The sequence below is a fragment of the Equus quagga genome, chromosome 13 (genome assembly GCF_021613505.1).
Source record: "Equus quagga isolate Etosha38 chromosome 13, UCLA_HA_Equagga_1.0, whole genome shotgun sequence".
NCBI lineage: Eukaryota > Metazoa > Chordata > Mammalia > Perissodactyla > Equidae > Equus > Equus quagga.
In genome coordinates, this window is record NC_060279.1 from 89094382 (window position 1) to 89106577 (window position 12196).

General features: G+C 59.6%; 2 protein-coding genes across 5 annotated transcripts; one reads left to right on the plus strand and one right to left on the minus strand.

The window, feature by feature from the left end:
- Window positions 1–342: 342 nt before the first annotated feature.
- Window positions 343–6232, minus strand: BCL2L12 (BCL2 like 12). The gene is made up of 7 exons (XM_046682654.1): window positions 6125–6232; window positions 5323–5452; window positions 4968–5110; window positions 4101–4187; window positions 3922–4013; window positions 2822–3109; window positions 343–551 (listed from the first exon to the last, which is right to left on the minus strand). The coding sequence occupies exons 2-7, from the start codon at window positions 5427–5429 to the stop codon at window positions 501–503; spliced, it is 768 nt and encodes a 255-aa protein (XP_046538610.1). The 5' UTR covers window positions 5430–5452; window positions 6125–6232; the 3' UTR covers window positions 343–500.
- On the plus strand, window positions 1042–11477 carry IRF3 (interferon regulatory factor 3). Of its 4 annotated transcripts, none has more exons than XM_046682651.1 (8): window positions 1042–1999; window positions 6406–6505; window positions 7314–7486; window positions 8115–8286; window positions 8373–8443; window positions 9068–9260; window positions 9368–9745; window positions 10600–11366. In XM_046682651.1, exons 3-8 carry the CDS (start codon window positions 7322–7324, stop codon window positions 10881–10883), a joined length of 1263 nt encoding a protein of 420 aa, XP_046538607.1. In that variant the 5' UTR covers window positions 1042–1999; window positions 6406–6505; window positions 7314–7321; the 3' UTR covers window positions 10884–11366. The 4 variants fall into 4 exon arrangements, with proteins under 4 accessions (XP_046538607.1, XP_046538609.1, XP_046538605.1 ...); XM_046682653.1 differs by lacking the exon at window positions 1042–1999 and having other exon boundaries at window positions 6369–6505; window positions 10600–10747; window positions 11224–11477; XM_046682649.1 differs by lacking the exon at window positions 1042–1999 and having other exon boundaries at window positions 6369–6505; window positions 10600–10715; window positions 11224–11477.
- Window positions 11478–12196: the final 719 nt, after the last annotated feature.

The window sequence follows — 12196 nt, forward strand, 5'->3', positions numbered from 1 at the left end:
GGAGGAGAGAAATGAGAAGAGAGTGGCATTCAGGACGCCCCGTGAAGGAAGACTGTAGCTTTCTTCTGGAACTAGCTGGAAAGACTCCAGCCCATCAACACAGGATTAGCTGGAATCAATCAATCATGCAATAGGGAAAAATGTAATTAGCTGGAATCATCTTTACAGATATCCTCTAATATGCTGTTTATCCAGGTGACAGGTGCTCTCACAGGTGCTCCAAATAAATATTTCTAGAATAAATGAATTGGCTCTTTCCTCAACTGATAAACCAGAGAGATCTCTGAACCAAATCTCTTCTACTTAGAATTTACTTCTTCAGTAAAAGGATAAACTATTAAATACTTGAAAATGTTTTTAATATGAAAAAATGGTAAACAATTTCTTTTTGGCAAAAACGGAGGGCAGCCACCACCCCACAGCCCTGAGTGGACTAGGAAGGCTTGGAAAAGGCACAGAGAGAGCAGGGACGTGTCTCGTAGCAGCTTCTCAGGAAGACCTCAGTCCAGGGGTAAGTTCAAGTCCACGGGTGACACGGCCAGGATACCCTCCTGGAGGGAAGAGTGGCAGAGCCGTGTGAGCAGAGAGGCGCCCTCCACTCACAGCGGGATCCACAGCAGCCCAGAGAGCAGAGACAGGGAAAGGAAGAACGAGGGAGGGAAAGGGACAGACCCAGAGAGAGGGGGACAGAGACCCAGAGAGAGGGGGACAGAGACCCAGAGAGAGAGGGGGACAGAGACCCAGGGAGAGAGGGGGACAGAGACCCAGGGAGAGAGGGGGACAGAGACCCAGAGAGAGAGGGGGACAGGGACCCAGAGAGAGGGGGACAGGGACCCAGAGAGGGGGACAGAGACCCAGAGAGAGGGGGACAGGGACCCAGAGAGAGAGGGGAACAGGGACCCAGAGAGAGGGGGACAGGGACCCAGAGAGAGGGGGACAGGGACCCAGAGAGGGAGGGGGACGGGGACCCAGAGAGGGGACAGGGACCCAGGGGTGGGCGGGGACAGAGGCCTGGGGGGGGGGAGAGCGGGGCCCCGGGGGGGGGGGGGGGGGGGGGGGGGGGGGGGGACAGAGACAGGGCACAGAGAGGGCGATGGAGTCCCGGGTTGGATGACCACGTGCCCGGCTCTGTGTCCCTGTGCTCGTCCCAGTCCCCTGCACGAGGGCCTCTCCTCGCAGCCTCCACGAGCCGGGAATAACCACTGAAGCCCATTAGGCTGTCGTGGGGTTTAAATGGGATCATCCCACGGGAGTCCTCGGCCGAGCACCTGGCCAATCGCACCTTAATAAATAAAATGATTTCACAAACAAACAAGCTTCTGGCTGAGCTCCAGACACCGCGGCCTCACTGTCTTGCTTTGAGGGCTGAAGGGCATCTCTCCCTGAACTGGACCACCTCCAATCATCTCTGCCTCCGCCCCAAGCTGCTCCCCGCTCCCCCTCCTCCCTGCTCTTCCCCCACTCAGGGCACATGGGATGGAGCCCCCCAGCTGCTCAGGCAGCATCCTTGGCCTCATCCCTAACTTCCACTCAGTCCCCACCTTTGCTTCACTAGCAAAATTTGTCAGCTCCACCTCCACGTTAAATCCAGAACCACCCACTGCCCCTACCCTGGTCTGACACACCCTCCTCTCCTCCAGGACCAGCGCAGTCACCTCCTCTGGCTCCCTCTGCGGTGGTCTCCACGCGCCCGCCAGAGGGCGCCCGTCAACACCCAAGTCAGCTCAGTCCCTTCTGTGCTGCGAGCCCTCCCGGGACGCCTGACTCGCTCAGAGTCAAAGTTCACCTTCTCGCTGCGACCGCACATCTGGCTGCCCTCCTGCTCTCATCTCTCCTGCCCTCTCCTCCTCGCTCACCTCGCTCCGGCCCTCCTGGTCCCCTCCTCTCTGTTCCTCACCCCCACTCCACCCCCGAGCCAGCTTCTGCCAGGTCTGCAAAGCAATGTCTGAGAGTGTGACATGCGTCTTTCTCTCACTGAATCCCCACGGCAACCAGGCAGGTAAGTGAGACGGTGACCATTCGGCGGGGAGGAGACCCGTGCTCAGGGAGATGGGGACGGTTGCCAAGGTTGCACAGCCAAGTACACAGCTCCGAGCCCGGCACTGGATTTAAAGCCGTGAGCACGCAAGGTAAGACTCTTTGGAAGCTGGTGTGTCAGAGGCGGGAGAAGGCAACACACAAAAAGTAATGACAAGTAAAACAAGTCATTTCTGCCGTGTGTCAGAAGGTGCCGAGCGTTATGGAAGAAAGTGAAGCAGCAAAGAGGGAAGGAGAGTGGGTGGGAGGGTGTGGAGGCGGCTGCGGTTTTAAATGGGGACCAGGGAAGTCCTCCCTGGGGGTGATAACTGGGCGGAGCCGAGGAGCCGAGGGAGGGGGACACCCGGGCAAGAGCATTCGGCAGGCGGTGTTGGAGGGGCCGACAGTCTCCAGATAATCATATACACAAACGCCCACGGAGTGCCAAGTACTTACGAGGATGATACCATTTTAACCGACACCATAACCCTTCGCGGTGGGTACTACTACTCTCTCCGCTTTACAGGTGAGGAAACTGAGGCCCAGGGCAGGGCCTCCCCCATTTCCAACTCATAGCTGTCAGTGTACACCACAGTGCGTGAAGCCATGTGCGTCTGCGCTCATTACCGCAGTGCCTGGTATACAGTAGGTGCTCAATAAACACAGAAGGGATGACTGGTAGGGCTGGGAGAACAAAAGCCACCCCCCCATGACACACATGCACGCACGCACGCACACACAAACACACACACACGCACGCAAGACAACTGGGTAAAGGGGGTCCACACAGGCTTGTGCGTCTCACCCAGCCCCCGTGGGCCTGGATCCAGGGCGCGAAGCTGTGCACGTGCTCCACGCTGAGTCCAGCCAGGGTGCCCCCCAAGCCGGCCACGCGGCGGCTCAGCTCCATCGCCAGGGCCAGGCGGGCCAGGGGCTCCGGGGAAGGCGGCGGGGGCCCGGGGCACGGCGACAAGGGGCGTGCGCGGGCGGGGCACGGGGCGCCCTCGCGGCTGGAGAACAGCTCCACCAGGCGGGCGAAGGAGCCGGCGGAGAGGCGGGCCAGCTTGCCGCGCAGGGCCGGGTCCGAGGCCAGCTGTGGGGAGGCGGGGAAGAGGCAGTCACGCCCACGTGGCCAGCCAATAGGAGCATGAAGGCGTGGCCTCCTGGCGCAAGCGTGCTCTGGATACGCGCTAACGCTCTAAGCCACGCCCCTACCCATCACATCAACCAATCATAAGCCAGACTCTATACTCTCTGCCAAACTCCTCCCAGAAAGGTGGCCTAGAACCCGGAAGCTAAGCCACGCCCCTGCCGAGGCCTCAACAGCCAATGAGGGCCAAGCTCTATATTAGCTGAGTTCTAGAACGCTAATCTTCCAGATGGCTTCTAGAAGAAGCTGCCGGTGGGCTTCCTTGAGAGCCCCGGAGGCCAGGCTGGTGTCTGCAACCTTGCCTTCCACCGTATAATTAATATAGAACCATACACTGCCCGAATCCTGAGCTCATCAAATTCCAGAACAGAGTCCATTTCCCCCACATTCTAAGCCATGCCCATGACTGATATAGTCAATCAGGGCTTCAGATTTTAGCCAGCCCTCTCCAAAACCACCTCCCCACCACCATACATTTCCTTACTTCCTCAGCGGGTTCCTGTTTCTTTGCTAGATCCTGTTTCTGATGGCCACACCCCCGTCTTTAGGCCACGCCCCTCTAACGATCAATGAAAGCCACTAATTTAAGGTACTGCTCTGGCCATCCCTCTGTCACTCAACCCTTCAGTGAAGCCTTGTCCCACCCTCTCTCCACACGACCATCCGATCAGAATGCAGATCCAGCTTCTGATCCCAGTGCCCAACCATCCCGGAATTCCCATCCCAGCTAAGGGATGGAAAAGACTGCTCATCACCTTCTGGTTCATGACTTCTGCCTCCTCCTCCAGCAAGGCCACCAGCCTCCGCAGCAGGGCTTCCTTCTCTGTGGGCGGGGGACCCTGTAACTCTGGGGGGCAGAAGAGAATTCGGCTGAGGGCAGAACCCTGGCAACCCTTCTACCTTCATCCTTCTCCAGGGCTCCCCTGGGCCTCACCTGGGCTAGGTGGGGATCTCAGTTGCTCTTGGACCAGTTGTTCCAGCCGCTGGGCCACCAGGGCATAGAAGTCTGGAGTAGCTGGGCCTGGGGCAAAAAGAGCCAATGATGGGTCCTCACGACATCAGGAAGTTATGGATTCTCTCCTTCTCCCATTCACTTGCCAAGTAGCAATGATTTCCATTTCATAATGAGGTAAATTGAGGCTAAGTGAGCAAACCTGGCAACAGACCCTGTCCTTTCCACTTTATCATATCCCCTAAACTGGACTTGGAATATCATAGCTGAACCGAACCTTGAAGATGACCCCATCCAAGGAAGGCAAACAACATGGCGGTCCAGCTATTATCACTATAGCCCCGCCTGTTTCAGGCATCATCAATCGATCACAGACCTCTTCTTCCCAGTTGGGAAATCCTTTTCAAGCTACCACTTCCAGTAGCCATTACTAGTCTATCCAGGCTCGCATAAGAGAGGAAACCTGTTGGGCACTCTTATCAAGTCCACTGAGCCTCTATTCCTATTTGGTAGTGGAGGAACACAGAGCCGGGAAGAAAACGATTTTCCCAAAGTCCTGTAACCAGCCAAGGAGTTGTGGTTGAAAACTAGGTCTCCTGCCTTCCTATTGGGGGTACTGGTGGCTGCAAAAACCCTAAGGGCAGGGATGCAGAATTGATGCTGTGAGCCAGCTCACAGAACTGACAGATCGCGAGTTACCGGGGGCGGGGGGAGCACAGAATGGTGACGGTAGGTGCTGGAGACCCCACACAGCTACCCTCCTGGCTGAGTGCTCTTGAACTAGTTCCTTATCCTGTCTATGCTTTAAGAGTCAAAGCTAGCTCATGAGCGACCTAGGGAATCTCTTACCAGGCTCTGAACCATAGCAGGGGTGGAGGGGCAAGGAGCAAGGCCGAGGGGATTCAGGCTGAACTGCTCCTCGCCCCAGGGAGCAAGGAAGACATCTTCGAAGGCGGCTCAAGAAGTCTGTTGGCTCCTCCTGGGCAGGGCTCCTGGGGAAGGGGACCTCAGAGAATGACCCAGAGGTCCCTTGCAAGCAGTCTCATTTTCCTCCCACTGAGGGCCTCTCCCTGCAACCCCAGAAACAAGGAATACAGCCAGATATAAGGAGAGGGGAAAGAGGCAGACTGAGACCAGGAGCAAGAGTTAGAGAAGGTCCCACCTCAAATGCAGGCCCCCGAGGGAGGAGGGCAACTCCTCTTACCTGGCTGGGGTTGGAACGAGGGACCCGGCAGCCTCACCTCGCCTAAGGAAGGCAGCTAGGACCCTCAGCGTGTCCTCCCGGAGCCCCAGCTCTTCCGAGCCTGCCATGGGGGCACCTGTGAGAGAGGGGGCTGGGGAATGAACTCCAGGCTTCAGCGGGAAGTGGAAGCTCGGAGCCCAAATTCCTAGTCCCTAAATGAGGAGGGGGCCAGGACTCGTGAGTCCCCAGAGACGAAGGGGCTGAGGGTCTAGACTGCTAGGTCCCTTAGGGTAGTTGGGGTATGGGGGCCTAGACTCTTGAGTCCTCAGAGGGAGAAGATGGATGAGGAAGAAGACTCCTTGATCCTGGGATAGGAGGAGGCTGGGGATCTCGATTCTTGGGACTAAGGGAGGAGCGGGCTGGGGACCTGGACTCTTGAGTTTTCGGAGAAGAGGGCTGGGGGTCTGAACTCCTGTATCTGAGAGAGAAGGGGACTGGAGCCTCAGAGCCCTGGGTCCCCGAGGGAGAACGGGGCTTGGGGCTCCAACTTTTGCATTCTGAAGCCATATAGCCAAGCTACTCAAGACCTTAGAGGATCGGGAACTACCAATCCCAGCAGGCTTCATGGCAAACATTCCCCTCGGTCCGCACTAGTTCGCCGCGCAGCCTGCTGGGAGACGTAGTTCCACTATCTGACTCCGGCTGGAACTCTGGGGACCCAGGACACTTGGATGTTGGAGAAGCGGGACTGGGGTGCCCGCTCCTGGGTCCCGGCCCCTTGCTCCTCCCTCCTCATCCCAGCCCTCGCTAACGTCCCGCTTACTTGGTCCCGGGCCCCGCCGTCCCCGTCTCTTCCACGGCTTGTGTAAACTTTTCTTTATGACGTCAACCTTCCCGCGCCTGCGCACTGGCCCGGATCGGTGACGGCCCGCACACGGAAGGGGCGGAGCGCTAGGACTGCCTAATTTGCATGTGACGTTCCCAGCATGCCCGTGGCCGGAAGGCCTAAAAAGGGCATGGGACGGGTTACATCCAGGTTCCTGGTCCCGCCCCTTTGTCTCTGGTGTGTCGCCCGACTGACAATAAAGTTGTTTTTATTTCAAGAAATCGAGAGAAAAGAAAGCCCCACGGCTCTAGAGCTCAGCTGACGGAAAGGAGAGTGTGCAGCTGCGAGTTCGAGAGCTCCCGGAGCCCAAAGACGGGGGTAGGTCCCGGCGCCCCGCGCGCCCGCCCCTCTCCATCGGTGACACGGAAAAGCCGGGCAGTTGGTGGCCGCCGGGGGTGAGGAGCGCGAGGAAGGGTGGGTCTGCCCGGATAGTGGAGAGGGGGCTGTGTGCGCGCTGATAGTGGAAAGGGAAGCAAAAAGTGAAGCCATGGCCGGCGCGGCAGGTCGGCTATGAAAAAAACTTAGAAAAAGTAGCGGGGAGCCGGGGAGAGGAGGCGTCTACACTGGGGGATCGAGGGGAGAGAAGGGTGGAGTCTGCAAACCGGAGGCAGTCCACTCTAGAAAGTAGGGGCGTACCCCGGAGGAGGGAGGCTTGACTAGTTGGGGGGAACTGTGGATGGAGGGGTCTACGGTGGAAATGGGTGAGGGGTGCTGGGGAAGGGGGTCTGCACTGGACTGAGGGCAGGAGGTAGAGGTCTACACGGGAGTAGCGCCTGCCCTGAAATAACTGGAGGGGAGGCTCTAACTTGGAAGTGGGGGTCCTGCATTGGGTGATGTGGGAGAGGGAGGGGTTTACAATGTAAGAACGAAGAAGGGTCTGCACTGGCCGAATTGAGGGGGTAGCTTGGGGAAAGGAGGGGATCTAAAATGGATTTGGAAGGGAGTCCTCGCTGAACTGGGGAGCCTCTCTGGAGGATGGGAGGAGGAAGTCTCCTGTTTGTACCCCAGGAAAATACAGGCGCGGGACTGCGCCGCGGCCCCGTGAGAGGGAGGTGCGGGTGCGGGACCCTCGGGCCGGGTGGGCCTGCGAGGCCGCCCGCGCCCAAGAGCTGCCCTCTGCGCGCAGGCCGGACCATGGGAACCCACAAGCCGCTGATCCTGCCCTGGCTGGTGTCGCAGCTGGACCAGGGCAGGCTGGAGGGCGTGGCCTGGCTGGACAAGGGCCGCACGCGCTTCCGCATCCCTTGGAAGCACGGCCTGCGGCAAGATGCCCAGCAGAAGGACTTCGGCATCTTCCAGGTGCGCGCGCGCGGGGACACAGGAAGCCGGGAGCGGCCGCCGGAGGCGGGGGGACTCCGAGGGGGCGGGCCCGCGCGCGACCGGCAGCGCAGGTGGGCGGGGTTAGGGCGGGAGGGGCGGGGCTCGGAGGGGCGGCGGACTGGGGCGGTCAGGTTCCCGGAACAGAACCGAGAAAGCGCGGTCAGAACGCGAGGGAAGCGCATCCCGGGGGTTCGGGGCTCGCCGGGGGCGGGGCTCTGGGTGGTAGAATGCCGGGGGGCGGGTCTTGGAACATTCGAGGCCACACCCGGCCCCGAAGCCGAGGTTCCTTACCGCCAAATTAGGAGACGCCAGCAGTGGTAAACCGAGTTACAGCGCGAGGGGGCGGAGTTATTACTGAGGATGTCCTGGGGCAGGTTGGTGGCAGAGTTAGACACCCAGGAGGCCCTGGAAGCCTGGCTTAGAAAGCAAAGGAAGGTGGAGGTCGGAGGACTTGGGGCACAGAGAATCCGAGTCTGCGGATGGAATCTGGCCCGGTTAGAACGTGCCAGGGGAGAGGAAGGTGTCGGGCTGAGAGGAGGCAGGGTCAGGGCCCCTGGGCGGGGTCTAAGTCATCCTCCCCACCCTCCCGGTCCCTCTGGTCCCCCAGGCCTGGGCCGAGGCCAGCGGTGCCTACACTCCAGGGAAAGATAAGCCCGACCTGCCGACCTGGAAGAGGAATTTCCGGTCCGCCCTGAACCGGAAGGAAGTGTTGCGTTTAGTCGACGACCGGAGCAAGGACCCCCAGGACCCGCACAAAGTCTATGAGTTTCTGACCCCAGGTGTGCTGGAAGCGGGGCTTCGCAAGGAGGGATGGGATTTCCGGAGTCTCCAGCACCCCTAGTCCTAGCACTACCTTTCTCGACAGCGTTTAGGGACTTGGCTCAGCCCGACACCTCTCCAGACACCGGTGGCAGATGGAGTACCTGTGACACCCCCGTAAGAATGCGCCCCAACCCTCCTGCCCCCACTCTCTGCGCCATCCCCTCTCTGCGTCCCTATCCGCCTGCTCAGGCCTCCTCTTCTGCCCCTGGACCGTCACCCGAGCCTGCATTCTCTCCCCTGCAGTCTGTCCCCCACCCGACCCAGAGCTGACACTGGCCCTCCCCAGCTCACAGCCCTCCCATGGCTTCCTGGCGTCTTCAGGAGAAAATTCGGAGTTTTCACCAGGCATTCACGGCCCTAGCACACCTTTCCAGGATGTCATAGCTTCCTTCACTGTGCAGGGTCTCCAGGAGCTTACGTCCCTAGCCGTGATCTTGCTGCTGTCTGTGCCAGGGCGGTCCCCTCTGAGATTGTGCCCAGCGTCCTCTGCCCAGGTGGTGGTGCATAGAGCCAGGTCCTTGGGCTGGCATGGGCTGCTCACCTCAGGCCATCACAGCACCCAGCGTATATCCGGGCATCTACTTTGCTGCCTGTGCCCATGGCTGTCTCTCCTGCCAAGGGCAAAGCCAAGTCTGTCTCCTCCCTGGGTCCTCACATTACTGAGCACAAGGCCTGGTCCACATGAAATCTCCAGAAGAGGCTGCAGAAAGGCCCAGATCCTTTTTTTTTCCTCTCCAGAAAGCTACTGTGGAGGAGTTACTGAGTGACATGACTTTAGACCCATTCCTCGATGGGGGGCCCCTGAGCCTGGCTCTGGCTCCTGAGCACCCCCCTCAGCTCTTGCTGAGCCCCAACCTAGACATTCCTGGCCCCTGCCCGAATGTGGAACCCGCTGAAAACCCACTGAGGCAGCTGTTGGTGCCCGAGGATGGTGCGTGCCAGCTGTGGGGTGGGAGGGGCCGGGGCAGCGTCCCCCTTACGCTCTCTCAATCTCTCTTCCCCTCCCCATCCCTGCCGCTCGCTGCTGCCACCGCTCAGCGTGGGAGTTCGAGGTGACCGCCTTCTACCGGGGCCGACAAGTGTTCCAGCAGATGGTCTTCTGCCCAGATGGCCTGCGACTGGTGGAGCCCGAAGCAGCCGATGGGACACTGCCTGGGCAGCCAATAAGACTGCCAGACCCCGGGGTGTACCTGACAGACGGGGACGTGATGAGCCTTGTGAAGCGCGTACTGAGCAACCTGGGCGGGGGACTTGCCCTCTGGAGGGCAGGGCAGCAGCTCTGGGCCCAGAGGCTGGGGCACAGCCACGTGTACTGGGCCATGGGCGAGGAGCTGCTCCCCGACAGTCACGGGCCCAGTGGTGAGGTCCCCAAGGACAAGGAAGGAGGTGTGTTTGACCTGGGGCCCTTCGTGGCAGGTGAGTGACTCAAGGCCTTTGCTGTGCTGTGGAAGGAGCGGGCCACGGTGGTTCAGGACTCTGGGGTCAGGGAGTTGGGGATCGGATTCAGACTCTGCTGCTCTGCTTGCGGTGGAACCTGGGGCAAAGTTCCGGACCGCTCTGAGCCTGTCAGGTCTGACGACGGTCTCCTCTCTCCCCCGACATGCTCGGACCCAGTAGGAGGCACAGGGCTCGGGGTGCAGAAGGTGTGCAGGGAACGAGCTGCCTGAGTCGTCGTTATTACCAGTCATTACGGTGGGGGGACAGGCACAGGAGAGCATCCTACAGGGCTGTGCCGTCCAGCAGACCTTTCTGCAGTGATGGCCAGGCTCTGGCTTTGCACTGTCCGGTACGGTGTCCATAGTCACAGGTGGCTGTTGAGTACTTGGGTGAGGTGAGTGCGCCTGAGGAAGTGAGTTTTAAGTCTTATTTGATTTCACTTGGTTAATTTAAACAGCCACAGTGGCTCATGGCTTCATAGCGACAGTGTGGCCTCAGGGGGTTCAGGAGCAGTCACCACCGACCACCTTGTACTCCGGAGTCACTGGGCATCCCTGGGGGAGTGGAGTCCCCTCCCGGGCCTGCTTCCCCATCTCACATACTGAGGCTCTGGGGTTGGGGGGGCAGAGCTTCCAGCCCCACCCTGACGGAAGGGAGGGAGGAGGAACATTCAACTTTGTGCCAGAACTGCTGGCACTTTCCCAAAGTCCGCAGCCCCTTGGTCGCGGTGGTAGACGTATGTGGGGTGTTAGGTCAGGATGTTACTCAGGTGTGGAGGGAGGGGCAGGTAGAGGGTCTCCCTCCCATCCTTGACTACGCTCCTGGGCCCCCAGATCTGATTGCCTTCCTTGGAGGAAGCAGACGCTCGCCACACTACACCCTCTGGTTCTGCTTGGGGGAGTCGTGGCCCCAGGACCAGCCATGGACCAAGAGGCTCGTGATGGTCAAGGTGCAGCAGCCCTGGGCTCCAGGAGCTGAGGGGTGGATCTTACCATGGGGAGGAGGTTGTTCCCAGGGACTACAATTCCCAGAAGCCCACGTGGAAACTACAACTTCCAAGAGTCTTTGTAACCACCAGTTCCTTACCCCCGGGAGCTTCTGGGTGTCCCTCCCATGACCTAACCCCCAGATCCTGTTTTGAGCTCTTGAAACTATGTGGAAGTTGGGGGACTACAAGTCCTAACAGCCTCTGTGAGGAACTACAGCTCCCAGGAATCCTGACCCCAAACTGCTCAGCTCTACCTTCTGGGAACCCCACTAACAGCCTCAGCCCTGGGAACCTTCTCTGATCTCCCATGTTTGTGACTATGGGGGAAACTACAACTCGCAGCAGTCTTGGGCCTAATGGTTCATCCTGGGGTACAGTGGGGCCTGCTGGGAGTTGTAGTCCATTCCCCCACCACCACCAGCAGTGTTGGGTGTCTCCCCGACTCGCATTTCTCCCCCACCTGCTGCAGGTTGTTCCCACATGCCTCAAGGCCCTGCTAGAGATGGCGCGGATACAGGGTGCCTCCTCAATGGAGACCACTGTGGACCTGCACATTTCCAACAGCCACCCCCTCTCCCTCACCTCAGACCAGTACAAGGCCTACCTCGAGGACCTGGTGGAGGACATGGATATCTAGGTCCCTGGAGAGGCCTGGCCTTGTCCTCATGGGTGCAGGCCCCCCACCCCCGACCTCAGCCAATAAACTGGTTCTTGCCCTGGTCACCACTTGTGTGTCTGGTGTTCAGTGTCCCCAGGCCAGCCCTGACCCAAGGTGGGCATTATTCCTCCTTAGGGCCTCAGTTTACCCATCTATGCAGGCCACTCACAACCCAAGTGCTCAGTGCATGAGGGCCAGGCACTGAGCAGGGGGCAGCCGACACCTTGCCTCTTCATGGGGACCTGGTGAGGAGGTGACAGTCACCCCCATTTTACAAACCAAGATACTGAGGCTTGGAGAGGAGCAAAGGTCACCAAGTTGGAAATAAGACAGGTCAGAATCCAGGTCGGACCCCAGGGTGGCCGCTCTCCGAGGGAGGCCCAGGGCTGAATCTGGAACCCACATGTTGCCTGTAAACTGTTCGGGCCAGTGTCCAGTAAGCAGAGAGCCTTTGCCTGGCCCATCCTGTTTGTCCATGACCTTGGGGCCCCTCCTGACTCCTGCGGGGGCGCCTCAGGCAGGTCCTCCTTCCTGGGCCGGAATGGGCAGTTGGAAAGGAGCCTGGCGCCCAGCCGGCCCAGCGGCCCAGGTACCACCACCGTTCCTGCCTGTGCCTGGGTCTGGGTGATGGGACTGACAGGCCAGCGTGGCCCTGGCTCACCAGGTGGCCCTTGCTGCTCTGTGCCTCGGTTTCCCTCTCAGTCTCAGAGGACTGGGAAGAAGAGGCTCTAACTCAACAGGAGACAAAGACCCAGTTTCCAGGGCGACTGCGAGGCAGACAGAC

What these genes read in the sequence shown, in the direction of transcription:
- IRF3 (XM_046682651.1), top strand. Translation starts at nt 7,322, where the DNA reads ATGGGAACCCACAAGCCGCTGATCCTGCCCTGGCTGGTGTCGCAGCTG. An exon ending in CTATGAGTTTCTGACCCCAG is followed by an intron (nt 8,287 to 8,372) that starts GTGTGCTGGAAG and finishes CTTTCTCGACAG; the next exon opens with CGTTTAGGGACTTGGCTCAG. An exon ending in GGAGTACCTGTGACACCCCC is followed by an intron (nt 8,444 to 9,067) that starts GTAAGAATGCGC and finishes TTTCCTCTCCAG; the next exon opens with AAAGCTACTGTGGAGGAGTT.
- BCL2L12 (XM_046682654.1), bottom strand. Translation starts at nt 5,429, where the DNA reads ATGGCAGGCTCGGAAGAGCTGGGGCTCCGGGAGGACACGCTGAGGGTC. An exon ending in CTGCTATGGTTCAGAGCCTG is followed by an intron (nt 4,188 to 4,967) that starts GTAAGAGATTCC and finishes TTTTTGCCCCAG; the next exon opens with GCCCAGCTACTCCAGACTTC. An exon ending in CAGAAGTCATGAACCAGAAG is followed by an intron (nt 3,110 to 3,921) that starts GTGATGAGCAGT and finishes GCCTCCCCACAG; the next exon opens with CTGGCCTCGGACCCGGCCCT.